The 13,004-nt window shown below is 33.1% G+C and overlaps 1 protein-coding gene and 1 long non-coding RNA gene across 4 annotated transcripts; one reads left to right on the forward strand and one right to left on the reverse strand.

Moving 5' to 3' along the window:
• The first annotated feature begins 1,758 nt into the window (after positions 1-1,758).
• LOC124453184 (calcium/calmodulin-dependent 3',5'-cyclic nucleotide phosphodiesterase 1A-like) lies at positions 1,759-12,993 on the forward strand. Of its 3 annotated transcripts, XM_047003943.1 has the most exons (14): positions 1,759-1,969; positions 4,051-4,262; positions 7,418-7,547; positions 8,121-8,240; positions 8,645-8,842; positions 8,962-9,019; positions 9,580-9,696; positions 9,929-10,069; positions 10,376-10,476; positions 10,974-11,055; positions 11,151-11,194; positions 11,267-11,368; positions 11,585-11,793; positions 12,156-12,993. In XM_047003943.1, the coding sequence occupies exons 3-14, from the start codon at positions 7,522-7,524 to the stop codon at positions 12,407-12,409; spliced, it is 1,452 nt and encodes a 483-aa protein (XP_046859899.1). In that variant the 5' UTR covers positions 1,759-1,969; positions 4,051-4,262; positions 7,418-7,521; the 3' UTR covers positions 12,410-12,993. The 3 variants fall into 3 exon arrangements, with proteins under 3 accessions (XP_046859899.1, XP_046859897.1, XP_046859898.1); XM_047003941.1 differs by lacking the exons at positions 1,759-1,969; positions 4,051-4,262 and adding an exon at positions 6,093-6,669; XM_047003942.1 differs by lacking the exons at positions 1,759-1,969; positions 4,051-4,262 and adding an exon at positions 7,259-7,343.
• LOC124453186 lies at positions 2,609-5,844 on the reverse strand. Its single transcript, XR_006951014.1, has 3 exons — positions 5,754-5,844; positions 5,433-5,513; positions 2,609-3,207 (listed from the first exon to the last, which is right to left on the reverse strand). It is a non-coding gene; the product is annotated as an uncharacterized LOC124453186 (long non-coding RNA).
• Positions 12,994-13,004: the final 11 nt, after the last annotated feature.

Raw genomic sequence — 13,004 nt, forward strand, 5'->3', positions numbered from 1 at the left:
AAGGCTACATAATGTTTCAGTAGTCAAATTTATCGGAATTTGCGTATTATTCATACAAATTTTATCAACTTACCTTTCCAAAACGGGCGTTTATCACATCTAATCTTGAACCTCTGTTTCCGAACAAGGAAAAGTGGTTTTTACCAGTTTTACTTGTTTGAGTCACGTGAGTTGGTTCAATGCTGTTATTGGATAAGGATTTTTTAAGCTCTGATTGGCTAAAACCTAAAATTGAAAAAACGATATTCCTGTGAAGAAGTGAAAAGGTAATTGTAGCTTTCTTAGAATCAGATTTAAATAAATACAAAAAATGGTAGGCTAAAAAGTGTTTTTGATCACAAGCAAATGACGAAATCATAGATCTAGTAGGACTATAGCACTGTATAGGTATTATACCATGACTATAACAAAAATTGTTTTAAAATAGGTTTGTATGGATTTCAGTAAATCGTCGTTGGCAAATACCCCCAGTAAAACATAAAACATGTCAGTTTTCACGACTTTGTTAGCATATATGCAAAATTTAAACATAATTTGGGCGCTGCATATAAAATAACAGTACCAAATGTACAAAACTTGTACTTAACCATACTATAAAAATCAAACGCATAAACACAAGGTTTGGTGCCATCTAGACTCTAGGCTAGACTATAAAATCGCTTCGTTGTTTTGTAAAATAATTAATTATTCAAACGTTCATCGTTCACTTGAATATAAGACACACGTGCACCACAACGTTTACAGTACCTGCCTCAGTGTCCTGCTTTATTATTTTCAGAGAGAATATTACGTATTCCCTATTCACAATCTCAAAATTTACAATTCAAAATGGTCAGCAGGATATAAAAAGTTCTTTAAATGCTTTAATCGATATGGCAATGATAGTAATTTGGATGATGTTAACCGTCGAGCACAAAGTTGAATTAATTTTACCCTCTCGAAGGAATTATATTATGAATAAATTTATATGGTCATGTCGAGTCATGCATAATATGAGTCACTATAATGAGGAATGCTTTTATGCAGTGAAGTACATGCGCTATATTTTTCTGTGTTCACATTTACTGTGAAAACAATAGATTTCTTAACATATGAATATTGATAATGCTCTAAAATTTACATTACAGGACTCTGTTTATCCTGTATATTTCCCTCCTACCACCATTTACATCTAAAATTGGTGTTAACGCATATCGATTGAGCAATGAGCAATTCTAAATAGGATTTTATTTTGTCCATTTTCTTCAAAGTGGCTAACTAAGTAGCTAATATGGCCAGGTGGCCAACAACAGTGATGTAATTGAATTGGGATTAACCATGCAAATAATAACGTTTTCCCAAGCCGACAGCAGCTCACAATAGCATTAATAAAATGTTCTTTAATTGTATACCCCAAAAAAGTACTCTCCATTGAACACCTTATTATGCGCTGTTCTGTTTGTTCTATAATTAGGAGGCATACAATACAGGATCTCGCTTTCAATTTTACGCACTCCTGGATTTCACACACACAAACAAAGACTTGATTTCAATAAAGAGCTATTTTTTATTCCTTAGGCTGCAAGAACCAATCAAACTCAAGTATGCGTTGTGCTCAAACATAATAAGCTAACTTCACTATAAATTGTTTCCATGAATGTAAGTTAGTTTGAATGTTTTCATTTGGAATTCATCATTTATCATTCTTCAGACAAAAATTACGTAATTTGCCATGAAATAAATGTAAAAATTGACGCCGGAAGTCAATCAATCAAGTCAATATGGGGGACTACTTTTCCACGATTTGTATTACTGAATAATTGTTTTTGAAATATTTTGATTTTTACGCTTTTCTGACCGGAAAAATTTTCTTGACTCACAACTATAGAAGGATAAGGTGAATATTTTGGACAAAAATTTTCTGTTATTTTGGCTTCGTAACGTTATGAAACTTTATTCGCAAATTGGGAGAACAACTTATTCTAAAAAGGTAAAGGATTCTTAACTGAAAATTGATGAAAAATTTGGGAATATAATGATCGTAAATGACTGTGCTGCATCGCATGATTGTCTGTCTACACAGACCTTGCATGGATAAGAATTCCAGAAAAATATTTTACATATAGAACATATAACCCTTGGTTCTCAGAATAACGAACTACCCATGTTACTGTTATGAGGGCCTCATATTTATACAATACATAACTATTTTCCATACAAATCTGTACATCAAAGGATAGAGTAGAACACAGCACAAGCTAAAATATATTTTACCTTAAGACTTCAATCTGAGTTGGATGCCAGAATTGCAGCAAAAAACCCGTTATCACCATGTGATGATGAAATATAGATACCAATTTCATGGCTGATATAAGAACACTGATATATTTATAACTTGTGCACAAGTTTTGATTGTTGAAGAAGTTCAAAATGGAGCTCTAGCAAACTAATTCATTGTCATTTGTACAAAAGTTTTGATTGATGAAGAAGTTGAAAGTGAAGCTTTTGCAAACTAAGTCAGTGCTCAAAGCGATATTTGTTTGTATTAAATAAATTACCAACATAAATCCTGCATTACCTACAAGCCATTTACATTAACACCGCTTCATTAAAAACAAATATATCATAGTATTGATAAATGCAAAAGTTTCATAACAAACTTTGCTTCTATTAAACCTTGTTTTCTATCTAAACCTATAAACCATCGTTTTTTAAGACCTTATTTCCTATAAGGTTCCCTTATAGCACATGCCACATATGCCATGAAGACTTGACTTGGCATTCCAATTTTTTTGTTGCTACAACTTACTTTGTGCTTTCGATTGCCATGGTGAAAAAACTAGAGTTGCCAATATTTTGTAGTGAGCATTACTGTAATGAACATTACTCATTTCTATTATGTGAAATGTAGCTATTTACACAGTATGTATGGCTTAAGTTTACTTCCATGACATAAGTAATTCAGAAGTCTGAACGTGTGTTAAATCATAGCTGAATTTAAAGTCAAACATTTGCTTCTGTCCTTTCATTTTTTCTTTATCAGCTTTGTTGTTTGTTTGTTCTTTTTGGATAAGTTCTTTCTTCCATTGTCCTTTATAGTATTCCTGATGGTGCTTCAGAGAGATGAAAAAGAGTATTCTTGCATTCACTTCATTCAAAAATTACATTTGTAAAATACCATCAACAACAAGAAGTCTTGAGTTACAAGCGTCAATCCACAGTAAACATCTATTTATAAATAATAGAACTTGAATGTTGCAATTGGGAATCGAATATTTATGATTCAAAAATATTTGCACATGTTATCTTTTTTATTCGCCGCAAAATCTTGTTTGTTAATATACTAAAAGTGGCTTTCATAATGCTGGTTTTTTTTGGGGGGGGGGGATTTTGTTTATCTATGAAGCAGTAGAATTTATTGACCCCTTTGAATTGTTTTGTCCCTGTCAAGGATATTTTACATAAATCATTTTTTTACTTGATGAATTTTTAATTACATTTTCATTCAAGACACACAGCACTTTATAGAAGTAAATATTTCGTAATTTTATGTTTGAAAAAAAAATAATCCTGAAAAGAGTGATTCAGGTCTAAATAAACCAGAAGAATTAACAAACTATGTTTTTCAAACTGCAATTCATCATGAACATTATATATCAAAAGTTTATTTGTATTTGCATATAACAGTAACTTCGTAAAGTCCATCAATTTCCGATGTTACCAGAGCAATAAACTTTGGAATTTAGAATTTAGCAGCTGAAGTCGATTTTTCTTGTGAGCTAACCCAACATCATTGCCCTTGACTAAGCTCATATGGACCTTCTTCTTATATCATCCCTATTCTAATTATACTATTCATACATATGTATAAAAGAATGTAGCTACAGCAGATATTAACGCTATAATTTATCACTTTCTTGCATGTACAGCTGCATGGAAATTTTTCCTTTCTAAGACTTCTTTTAAAACAAACATTTACAACTGTTTTGCATGTGAACGTGTAACGATATATAAACTTTTCTTGCAAGATGACTCAATCTCATAAACTTTTTCTTTGTATTTTACGTATAGTGACCGTTAAACATGTCCCCTGTTTCACAGTTTTCTGCGGCTGGTTTAATTTGCAAGACAGTAATTACTCGCTGGATGTTTCCTATTAATTCTAATATCATACGTTTGCCTTCATTCGCATACACATCTGTTTCGACTCTAACGACGTCTGCATGGCGTCGAAATATCTACCATTGTGAATTTCATTTAATTTTGCTACTGAAACTTTTCAGGTAAGAGAGCGACTTAATGTTCTGGTAAATTTGATTACATGCAATGTATTGTCGATAAATAAACGTGTTAGCTTGTAGATAAGTATTCATTGTCATCATCAGAATACAGAATTCTGTCTGTTTACACATTCATAACATGCACAAATGCTATGATAGAAAAGGAAAAAAATGGCAACCACCCTTGTCTATTTATTCCTAAGGCTTAACTTGCAAGTATTCATGAAATATATATTCGTTGCTGAGGGATAAATTTCACGCCGTTATGTCATCTGCCATGCGATAGAAGAAAGTTTTTATATTATTTAAAAGCATGATCATCATGAATACAACATTTGTATTTTCTTTTCTGTGCACATGGTATCAAATATTTTTCATTTTTTAAACTTTCCTGCTAATGTTGTCATGCATGCAAATGTTGTTCATACTTTCACATTCAAAGTTTTTTTTATTCTAGAAACATTATTTTGCTGCTTTTATTTCAGTCTTGTACTCACTATAATAGCTGAATTCAAAAATAGAGAACTGTTTCCTTATATTAAGGTGTTTTTCTCATACTTAGATTATCTGAGGAGGTATTTATAAGCATTTCAAAATAATTTAACGCGGTGTAACTTTATAAATGATTTAAAAGTGTAAAAGGGCTATCTTAAAACAAGTTAATGAGGATATGAGAAAGACACAGTATTTTACGAAAGCAAATTGTGTATCCGTTAAATAGACATTATACACATTTGTGTCTAGCTAAAGATTTTCTTGAGAGGAATTTGAAACCATAGAGAGGGCGTGTATTAGAGGGAGGCGTAGATTGTAATTTAGATATCAACGTGTTGTGGGGGATATTTAAGGGTGAGATAAATTTGAGGATGTGAAATTACGCCACAATCGTGCTACATTTGTAGTTGTCCTTTCGTGACATTCAGGCTAAGTTGCATTGTAGTCTCTGATAATCCACGCCCAAGGAACCAACTTTCAAAATATTTTAACTTGTTCGTGATTTGCCACTGCTTAAAATGAAGCAAAAAATTGGAAAAATTCACCCGTTTATCCAGAATTTAGGCTACATACCTATCCACACTCCAATATTTGCAAGTTTTACGTGCACAAATATACCGTGAGTTTTGTAATTAGCACAGCTGCATGGAAACCAATAGAAAGTTTAGAAAGTCTTACTTTAACTGGCGTCGCAAACAATATATTGCTGGAACTATTCAGTGAGTCTGAGAATCAACTTTGTAGGAAATCAAGAGGTCTCTTTATGCACCAGATCATAAAAGAAAAGTAGAAAGATATTTCAAATGAAATCATTCATTCATTAAATTTTTATTACTTAAACTACAACAAATGAACAAAGTGAACATTGCTAAGCAAATTATCACGTTTGTACATCACGTAGTATTAAAAACATTGCAATCTCGTTAATAAGTATGAGCAGCACAGACAATTCAGGGAAAAAGTGTTGCCAGTATTATGAAAATACAACATATACAATACCTAATGGCAATAACCAATGACGTAATCAGGACAAAGTTTTATAGACATATATACGTGCAGGAGCATATTTTTTAATTACAATGTTGCCATTGATCTGAGACTTTATTAAGGTTATGATGTGTAATAATTACACCTATTGATATAGACTCCTTATTGAAACGTAGAAAAATATTTAGTGATTTTCAATAAATACTTTGCGTTACGGCGTTTTATCATTTTATGCCAAAGAGCAGGTGTAGTCTAAAATTTTTCAATGATTTCAAATCTAATTGGCGAGCTCCGAGAAGTTTAGCAGATGTTTGCTGCTGTGGCATGTTTTGGCTGAATATTATTATCTGTGTAGTCGTGCAGATTGTTGCTAAATCATCAGTTGGATGAAATTTGAAAATTGAAATGTTCTGGGGAATGCATTTTCTATTGTGTGCATTTTCCCGAGGGTACGGAACTCCTAGTTTTAAGCTAGCTTTGTAAGTTGGGTGAGTGTTGTTATTACAATGGCTCGGATGCGGCATGATAAATAGATGTGCATTGGACGTAATTTGCAACTAAAAGCAAGTCTACTTGAACACAGTTGCTCTTGTTGAATAGCCATAGAAACGCAAATAGATTTAGCAATAGAAACGCCGATTTTTGCCAAGCTGTTTCATTTTTATTGCTATTTTCATCCATGTTTTGGAAGTTGATGCGGCCAATGAAGAAGTCATCAATTACTTCAAGGGAAATCTTCACAACAAATGCATTTTGTTTTGAATTCGAAAAATATAGTTAAAATATTTTTCTGTGAACTGCCTGTCGTTTTGTCATTCCTAAGTGCATGTTGTTGTTAATCTTGGCAAAATGGGCAACTCGATAAAGCCATTCCGCGAGGAGACAAATAAAACAACAATGAAACCAAAAAGAAAAATGCTTCGACAAGGTATAGATATAAACAAAATATATGATACAACAACATGTCGAGTAGATTAAGTGCTGACATGACTGATTGTACAATATAGATGTTTTCATGCTCGAATTTCCTTTGGTTTATCAACGCAGGCGTTTTATTATTTTTTTTATTTAGGTGCATTTATGAGCAATTGATTGACTCTTTCTTTGTGTTTTCTTAAAAGTTTTGTGTAATCACTTGTGTAAGGGTCTCTCGCTCTGCGTCGTATGCAACAACAATAGCGAAGAAAAATATGGTCTTAACGCATTTTTCAAACATTTTTAGTTTTATCATGATCGAATGAAGGTCACAAGTAAAAACAAATTCATTATCTACGTCAATCAGCAATTGTAAAGTTTACTTTGACATAAAAATAAACTCTTGTATAGATATCAGCTATTCATGAAAGGTTTTGGGCTTCGAAGGAGATGCACAGTCTTTGCCTGCCTGTCCACTATTCAAAATTTTTTCTAATATTCGTGCGCTGCGTAACCTTATATATTCTTTACACAAAAGTCCCTCTTTTGACTAAACAAAATTTGTCGATGATCATTGACTGCAAAGTGTAAATGAGGCGTTCATACATAATTAAAAACATGCGGTGCAAATGTTTTTCCTATCAATTAATAAAATTTCACTAGAAGCTACCAAGGCATTTAGCAAATGTATGCTCATTGAACATTCTTGTGAACAAGAATCGATGCAAACTTTAGAATATATGATGTTTTTTGTCTTCCAGATCACAAGTATAAGGCTAAGGCAAAAAACATTCGCCAGGAGAGTCAAGATTCAACTAACAATGGAGAGCCAATTCATAATGAAATAGAAGACGATACAGAAACTATGTCTGCTGTAATTGTAGCAGAAAGGTATAAAAGACGCTTCTTATTTTTTTATGATAGGGATCCTTAAGGCTATTTTTGTGGAGTTTGCAAAGTTTAATCGATGCGAAATCTGTGCTTGGACCATAGGACAACTATTTATAGCGGAACTTAACTCCTAGCCGGTATAAGCTCACGTGAAGCAACTGAAATAATTTAGCTACAGTGTAATTTTTTCATTAACCTTAACCAAAATATTTGTTTATGTTTGCGTTGGAATGAAAGTTAATGAAATTGGTTCATATGGACAATTGAAGTTTTTCACAACTTGATAGGCCACAATTGTCCATGAATTGAATCGTAAAAGTTCATTGTTAGGGAAAAAATGGCACGACAAAATTCATTATCTATTTTTTCATTGCAATTTCAGGGGTGTGGACACTTAAGAGTTCAAACACTTATTTTAAAGGGTTGTGGGTACTTTATATTTGCCGACAATTACACCAAGATTGTTGCTCAAAGATAACCCGTTCAACTTGCAGTCTCATTCAAAATATGTTTAAGTACCGCTATATTTGTTCAACGACGTAATCTTCAAGTAAAAACTATTGGACCCTTTAGGCTGCGGAGAACGTTGAAGTCTATAGAAAAAGGAATCTATCCTGATATGGACGATTTGCATTCGCAGTTGACTTCTGTATCGATTATTATGGATTCAATGTCGGCGTCAGAGGAGGAGAGGCAAGATGTTATGTCACCTTAAAGCCGGTCTTCTTATCTCAAATATTAAATCTTATACAACGAATCCTTTCTCTTTTTACTTATTTCTACGACTATATTTACTATAATACTCCTTTATGCATTGTGCAATTTTTGTGTTAGGTATATCTTAAATCAAATACCGGCATTCGTATCTATATTAATTCTGAATTCTCACCAGTTTTTTCTCTTGTACATTTCATTTTATAACTTACTCTTACAATTTCGTATGCTTTGTTTGTAATTTACATCATCCCTCAGAGATTTCTAATTTCATTAATTTTTCTGTATCTTAGATTTAGATTTTACACAACGTAGCGTTTTTTGATTCTCATGTCAAGTATCATAAACCATGTACGTATTAAAATATGTTTATTTCGTCATAGGTTTCTTACGGGACGACAGCCCTCCATAGCCCACCAAAAAGAAAATTCAGAATGTGGAGACTTCATTCCAAAAGAAGTGCAAAAATGGCTGACAGCAACATTTACAACTCAATTCCACATTTCAAAGAGTCTTACTCGAAATCACTTCAAGTTCAAACAAGTTATATCTGCCGTCAGATGTAGTTTATATGTCGAAAAGTATGTGCAAGAGAGACAGACTTTTTTTTATAACAAAACTTTTATAAAACCTCGAGTCATTCAGCCCTTTCATAAAATATGCTTTCTTATAACCAGAATTTTTTTTTTATAAATGGTAGAATGTACAAAGATGTCTGCGGAATACGATTACCATCTGATGTAGAGCAATTACTTCAAGTAAGAATGTAAAAAAATAACGAAACTTGGCAAATTTAAAAAAATTTATGTTCCGGTTGTCTTTCTGTACCCCGAAAATCAGGACTTTCGTATCAGCAACTATTAATTTGATGTGGAACATTCTTAACGAGACGGGTCATCATAAATCCTAAGTCAAAAGTGTTTTCATCGAGAGAGATCTTATCACTGGCGCAGCCAGCCCGCAAATTTAGTCCTGCTATGTAAATTTTCTGCGGTTAATTAGTGTGAAAATAATAGATTTTTAAGTTATAGAAATGAATGATGATAATGCTCTGAAATTTACATAGCGGTATAAAAACTTGTGGGCTTCTTATGCACTTAACTTTTGCTCATTCATTGTATTGCTCATGCACTTGAAATACAACCTCATTTTTTAGTCAATTTCAAATAGATTTCGCCGTCTTAAACTATTTAATAATAATTCTCCATTTTTCCATCATTTTTCTATACAACATGACGAACAGAATGAAATGATTAGGCCGCGTCACGAGTGCGTTTATTGAATAGCTTTCATACCTGTATTTCATCCTTACATGTAGACTGTCGACAATTGGACATGTGATGTGCTGGAAATCGATGAAGTTAGTGAACGTCAAGCTTTAAGATTCGTCGCTTTGGAAATATTTAGCAAATTCTCAATCCTCGAGAAGTTCAACGTAAGAGTTTTAAGCGTATAAACATTGTATTGTTTTCCAATAAAATTTGGCATGAGGATTCATGTTGATTTACTTGCAGATTCTATGGTCATTATTTGATAGTTTTCTTTTCTTTGTCCAATCATATGCATGATGATTTATGTTGATTTACTTGCAGATTCTATGGTCATTTGATAGTTTTCTTTTCTTTGTCCAATCATATGCATGATGATTTATGTTGATTTAATTGCAGATTCCATGGTCAATGTTGGATCATTTTCTTCACGTAGTCCAGGATGGATATCAGAAGTATCCAAACGCATATCACAATCATTGCCACGCAGCTGAGGTTTTGCAGACAGTGCATTTCATGTTGATGAAACTAGATGCGGCGGTAGGTTATAATACAATAGTCATTACTGTCATCGATAAATTCTTACAACAGGCAACTATGAAGAGATACACTTTCCATCAACTTAGAGAAACATTAAATGCTAGATTGCATAGTCAAAACAAGAACAGTTGCTTTTGAAAACGCAAAACAGAGAATTAGAGATGATTTCTGTCACACCTTTAGAAGGGCTCACATAGTTTGCTTATGTTTTATGCAAATTAGTATTTATTAGTATAACAATTCCATTAGATTGGTAATGAATACTGATGCAAGACTTAATGAATAAATTTAACCTTTTTGGCTTAGGCTGCTTTCTCTGACTTACAAATATTTGCATTTTTGTTCGCCGCTATGATCCATGATTATGAACACACGGGAAAAACGAACTTGTATCATATAAACACGAGGTATTCAAAAGACCATTTTTAAATTATTTCATGTAATTTAAAGCTTTATTATATATTTTTTCTATTCCGTTAGTGTAATGCATGTTTTTCGTGGCCTGAAGGAAAATTCTGAACCATGTCAAACCATTGCTTTGTCTTTAATCATATGCTATAGATAAATAGCCAACATAGCTGTTTAATCGGTTTTGTAAAAGAACATAAAAACACGCTATGTTGGAGAGGGAAGACGTAGCTATATCTTTGGATAAAATAACTCAGCTTTATAGGGAGAGGGGAAGACATAGCTATATCTTTGGATAAAATAACTCAGCTTTATAGGGAGAGGGGAAGACATAGCTATATCTTTGGATAAAAAGACTCAGCTTTATAGGGAAAGGGGAAGACATATATCTTTGGATAAAAAAAGCTCAGCTTTAGTGAAAAGGGAGCTCAGCTTTCCGAACAGTAAAATGCTGTTGGAGAAGGATTTTTAAAAACTATATATTTATCATTGACAGATCGGAATTGGCTATGATGTACAACGATAGATCCGTACAGGAAAATCATCATATCAGTGCGGCGTTCGGTCTTCTTAATACGGTAAGTGCAACAGTCTTTGATACTCTACTTAAAGTATGTCTTTTATGTTTTTACAATTCGTTGATAAAAAGTAAAATTGTGTGTTAAATTTTAAGGAAGAAATCAACATTTTGGTCAACCTTAACTCTGGAGACTATAGGTGATGTGAAAGAAAATCCTTTAAAGATATTTCATAAAATCTCTTGTGCCAATTAAAAATTGCTTTATTTAGCGAGTTTCGGTCACTGGTCATTGAAATGGTTTTGGGAACAGACATGTCCAAACATTTTGAGGAATTGAAAACAGTCAAAGCACGTTTAGTTAACAACAACATGTAAGAATTCATAAGAAATTAGTGAAGTGGTGTGACAATGTTTAGGATTAACATCAATAAATAAAGAAACCTTATGGTTAAAAAGGCAGAGAATGCAAAGATGAATTTATGTGCAATCATGTTAAGCTTTAGGTATTTTTAAACGGGCGTTGTGTGCTCAAGTGTAAGCAGAAGGTTCTTCCATGCGCAAACACGTTCTTTTTCGATTTCACATAGAAGTTCATTCGACCCAACAAAATGCATGCCGTTTGTTCTCCACTGTGCTGACATTGGTCATCCAGCAAAAGAATGGTCAGTACACAAGAAATGGGCTGATAGAGTAATGGAGGAGTTTTTTGAGCAAGGTGATATTGAGAAAAATCTTGGTCTACCTTTGTCTCCACTTTGTGATAGAAAAACAACGGTTATACCAGAGAGCCAAGTCAGTAAGTAAAGTTTCAAGGCATCTATACTTCGAGCTAACTGTAAACTAGGAATAAAGAATGAGCTACAATACTTAAGATTTTTTAAGTTGGGAGGCAAATTACCTTATAAATTACCCAAGGTTGTTGTCCCAGGTTGTTTATGACGTAATTGAGAAGGAGATTAAGTAGGAATATCTTGATGATTACATGTCATTGCTCATCCGTTTGCGCCCCTTTCGTTATAACTTTCCCCCTCTTGTTGTGAGCAATGATGTTTTTGTGATCAGAATAGTGATTGGAACAAGTAGATAAGTGGGGATAGATTTGATCGAAAACATTTGATTTAAAAAGTCGTGGATGTTATCATAATATTTTTTCATTAGGTTTTATCAACATAATATTAGCGCCGTCTCTTGATCTTTGCGGTGACGTTTTGGATCGCTTGAGGCAATTTAGAGGGATGAAGTTAAGCGAGAGCAATAGGACACTTAGTAACAAAATCCAAGAAGACTCGTTGAAAAAGCCGATGCCTGATAACTCGGACAAAAAGTTGTCCGTGAAAAAGGTTTTGACAGAGCATTTACGAAAGAATCGTAAAAGGTGGCAGGAACTTTGTCAATCCTCTGAGCAAACCTAAGTGAAAATCTATAATGAAATATGTTATACCTTTTAGATCATCCAATGACAATTTTTATTTCTTCTGTGTTTTACTACCGACGCCAGCTATTTGCCCTAATTTCACCAAAATTGATACATAGATATAACAGTTGGGTGAAATTCATGAAACAGTAACATCCACACTTGCTAGGCTTGTATATTTGATAAGACTTGAGCTTTATAGTTGAACCCTGACGGTTACTCTAACGTCCAGTCAGTTCTTCGTTCGTAAATCACCATCCATTTGCAATCCTTATGAAAGTGTTAAGAGGCTATGTAAAGTGATTGAAAGAACAAACTTGGTTTGCGTGATGCAAACAAGACAAAATTTGAATCTTAAACCACTGAAACTGAGGGGTTTTCGTGTACATGTCAATATAAGAGATTGATCTTATCAGGATCGTACACTGTTGTCTGATAGATTTTTTATAGTATATCCTGGATGAGCTCTTCAAGCATGACTGCTATCAGCTCATAATTACGATAATTTACACTCATAAATAAATTTATTGCATAGTTGAAATCAGCTTAATAATATTGATAAAATAAAAAGAAATCAAATAACCATTGAAATG

The sequence above is a fragment of the Xenia sp. Carnegie-2017 genome, unplaced genomic scaffold (genome assembly GCF_021976095.1).
Source record: "Xenia sp. Carnegie-2017 unplaced genomic scaffold, XeniaSp_v1 HiC_scaffold_25, whole genome shotgun sequence".
Taxonomy (NCBI): domain Eukaryota; kingdom Metazoa; phylum Cnidaria; class Anthozoa; order Malacalcyonacea; family Xeniidae; genus Xenia; species Xenia sp. Carnegie-2017.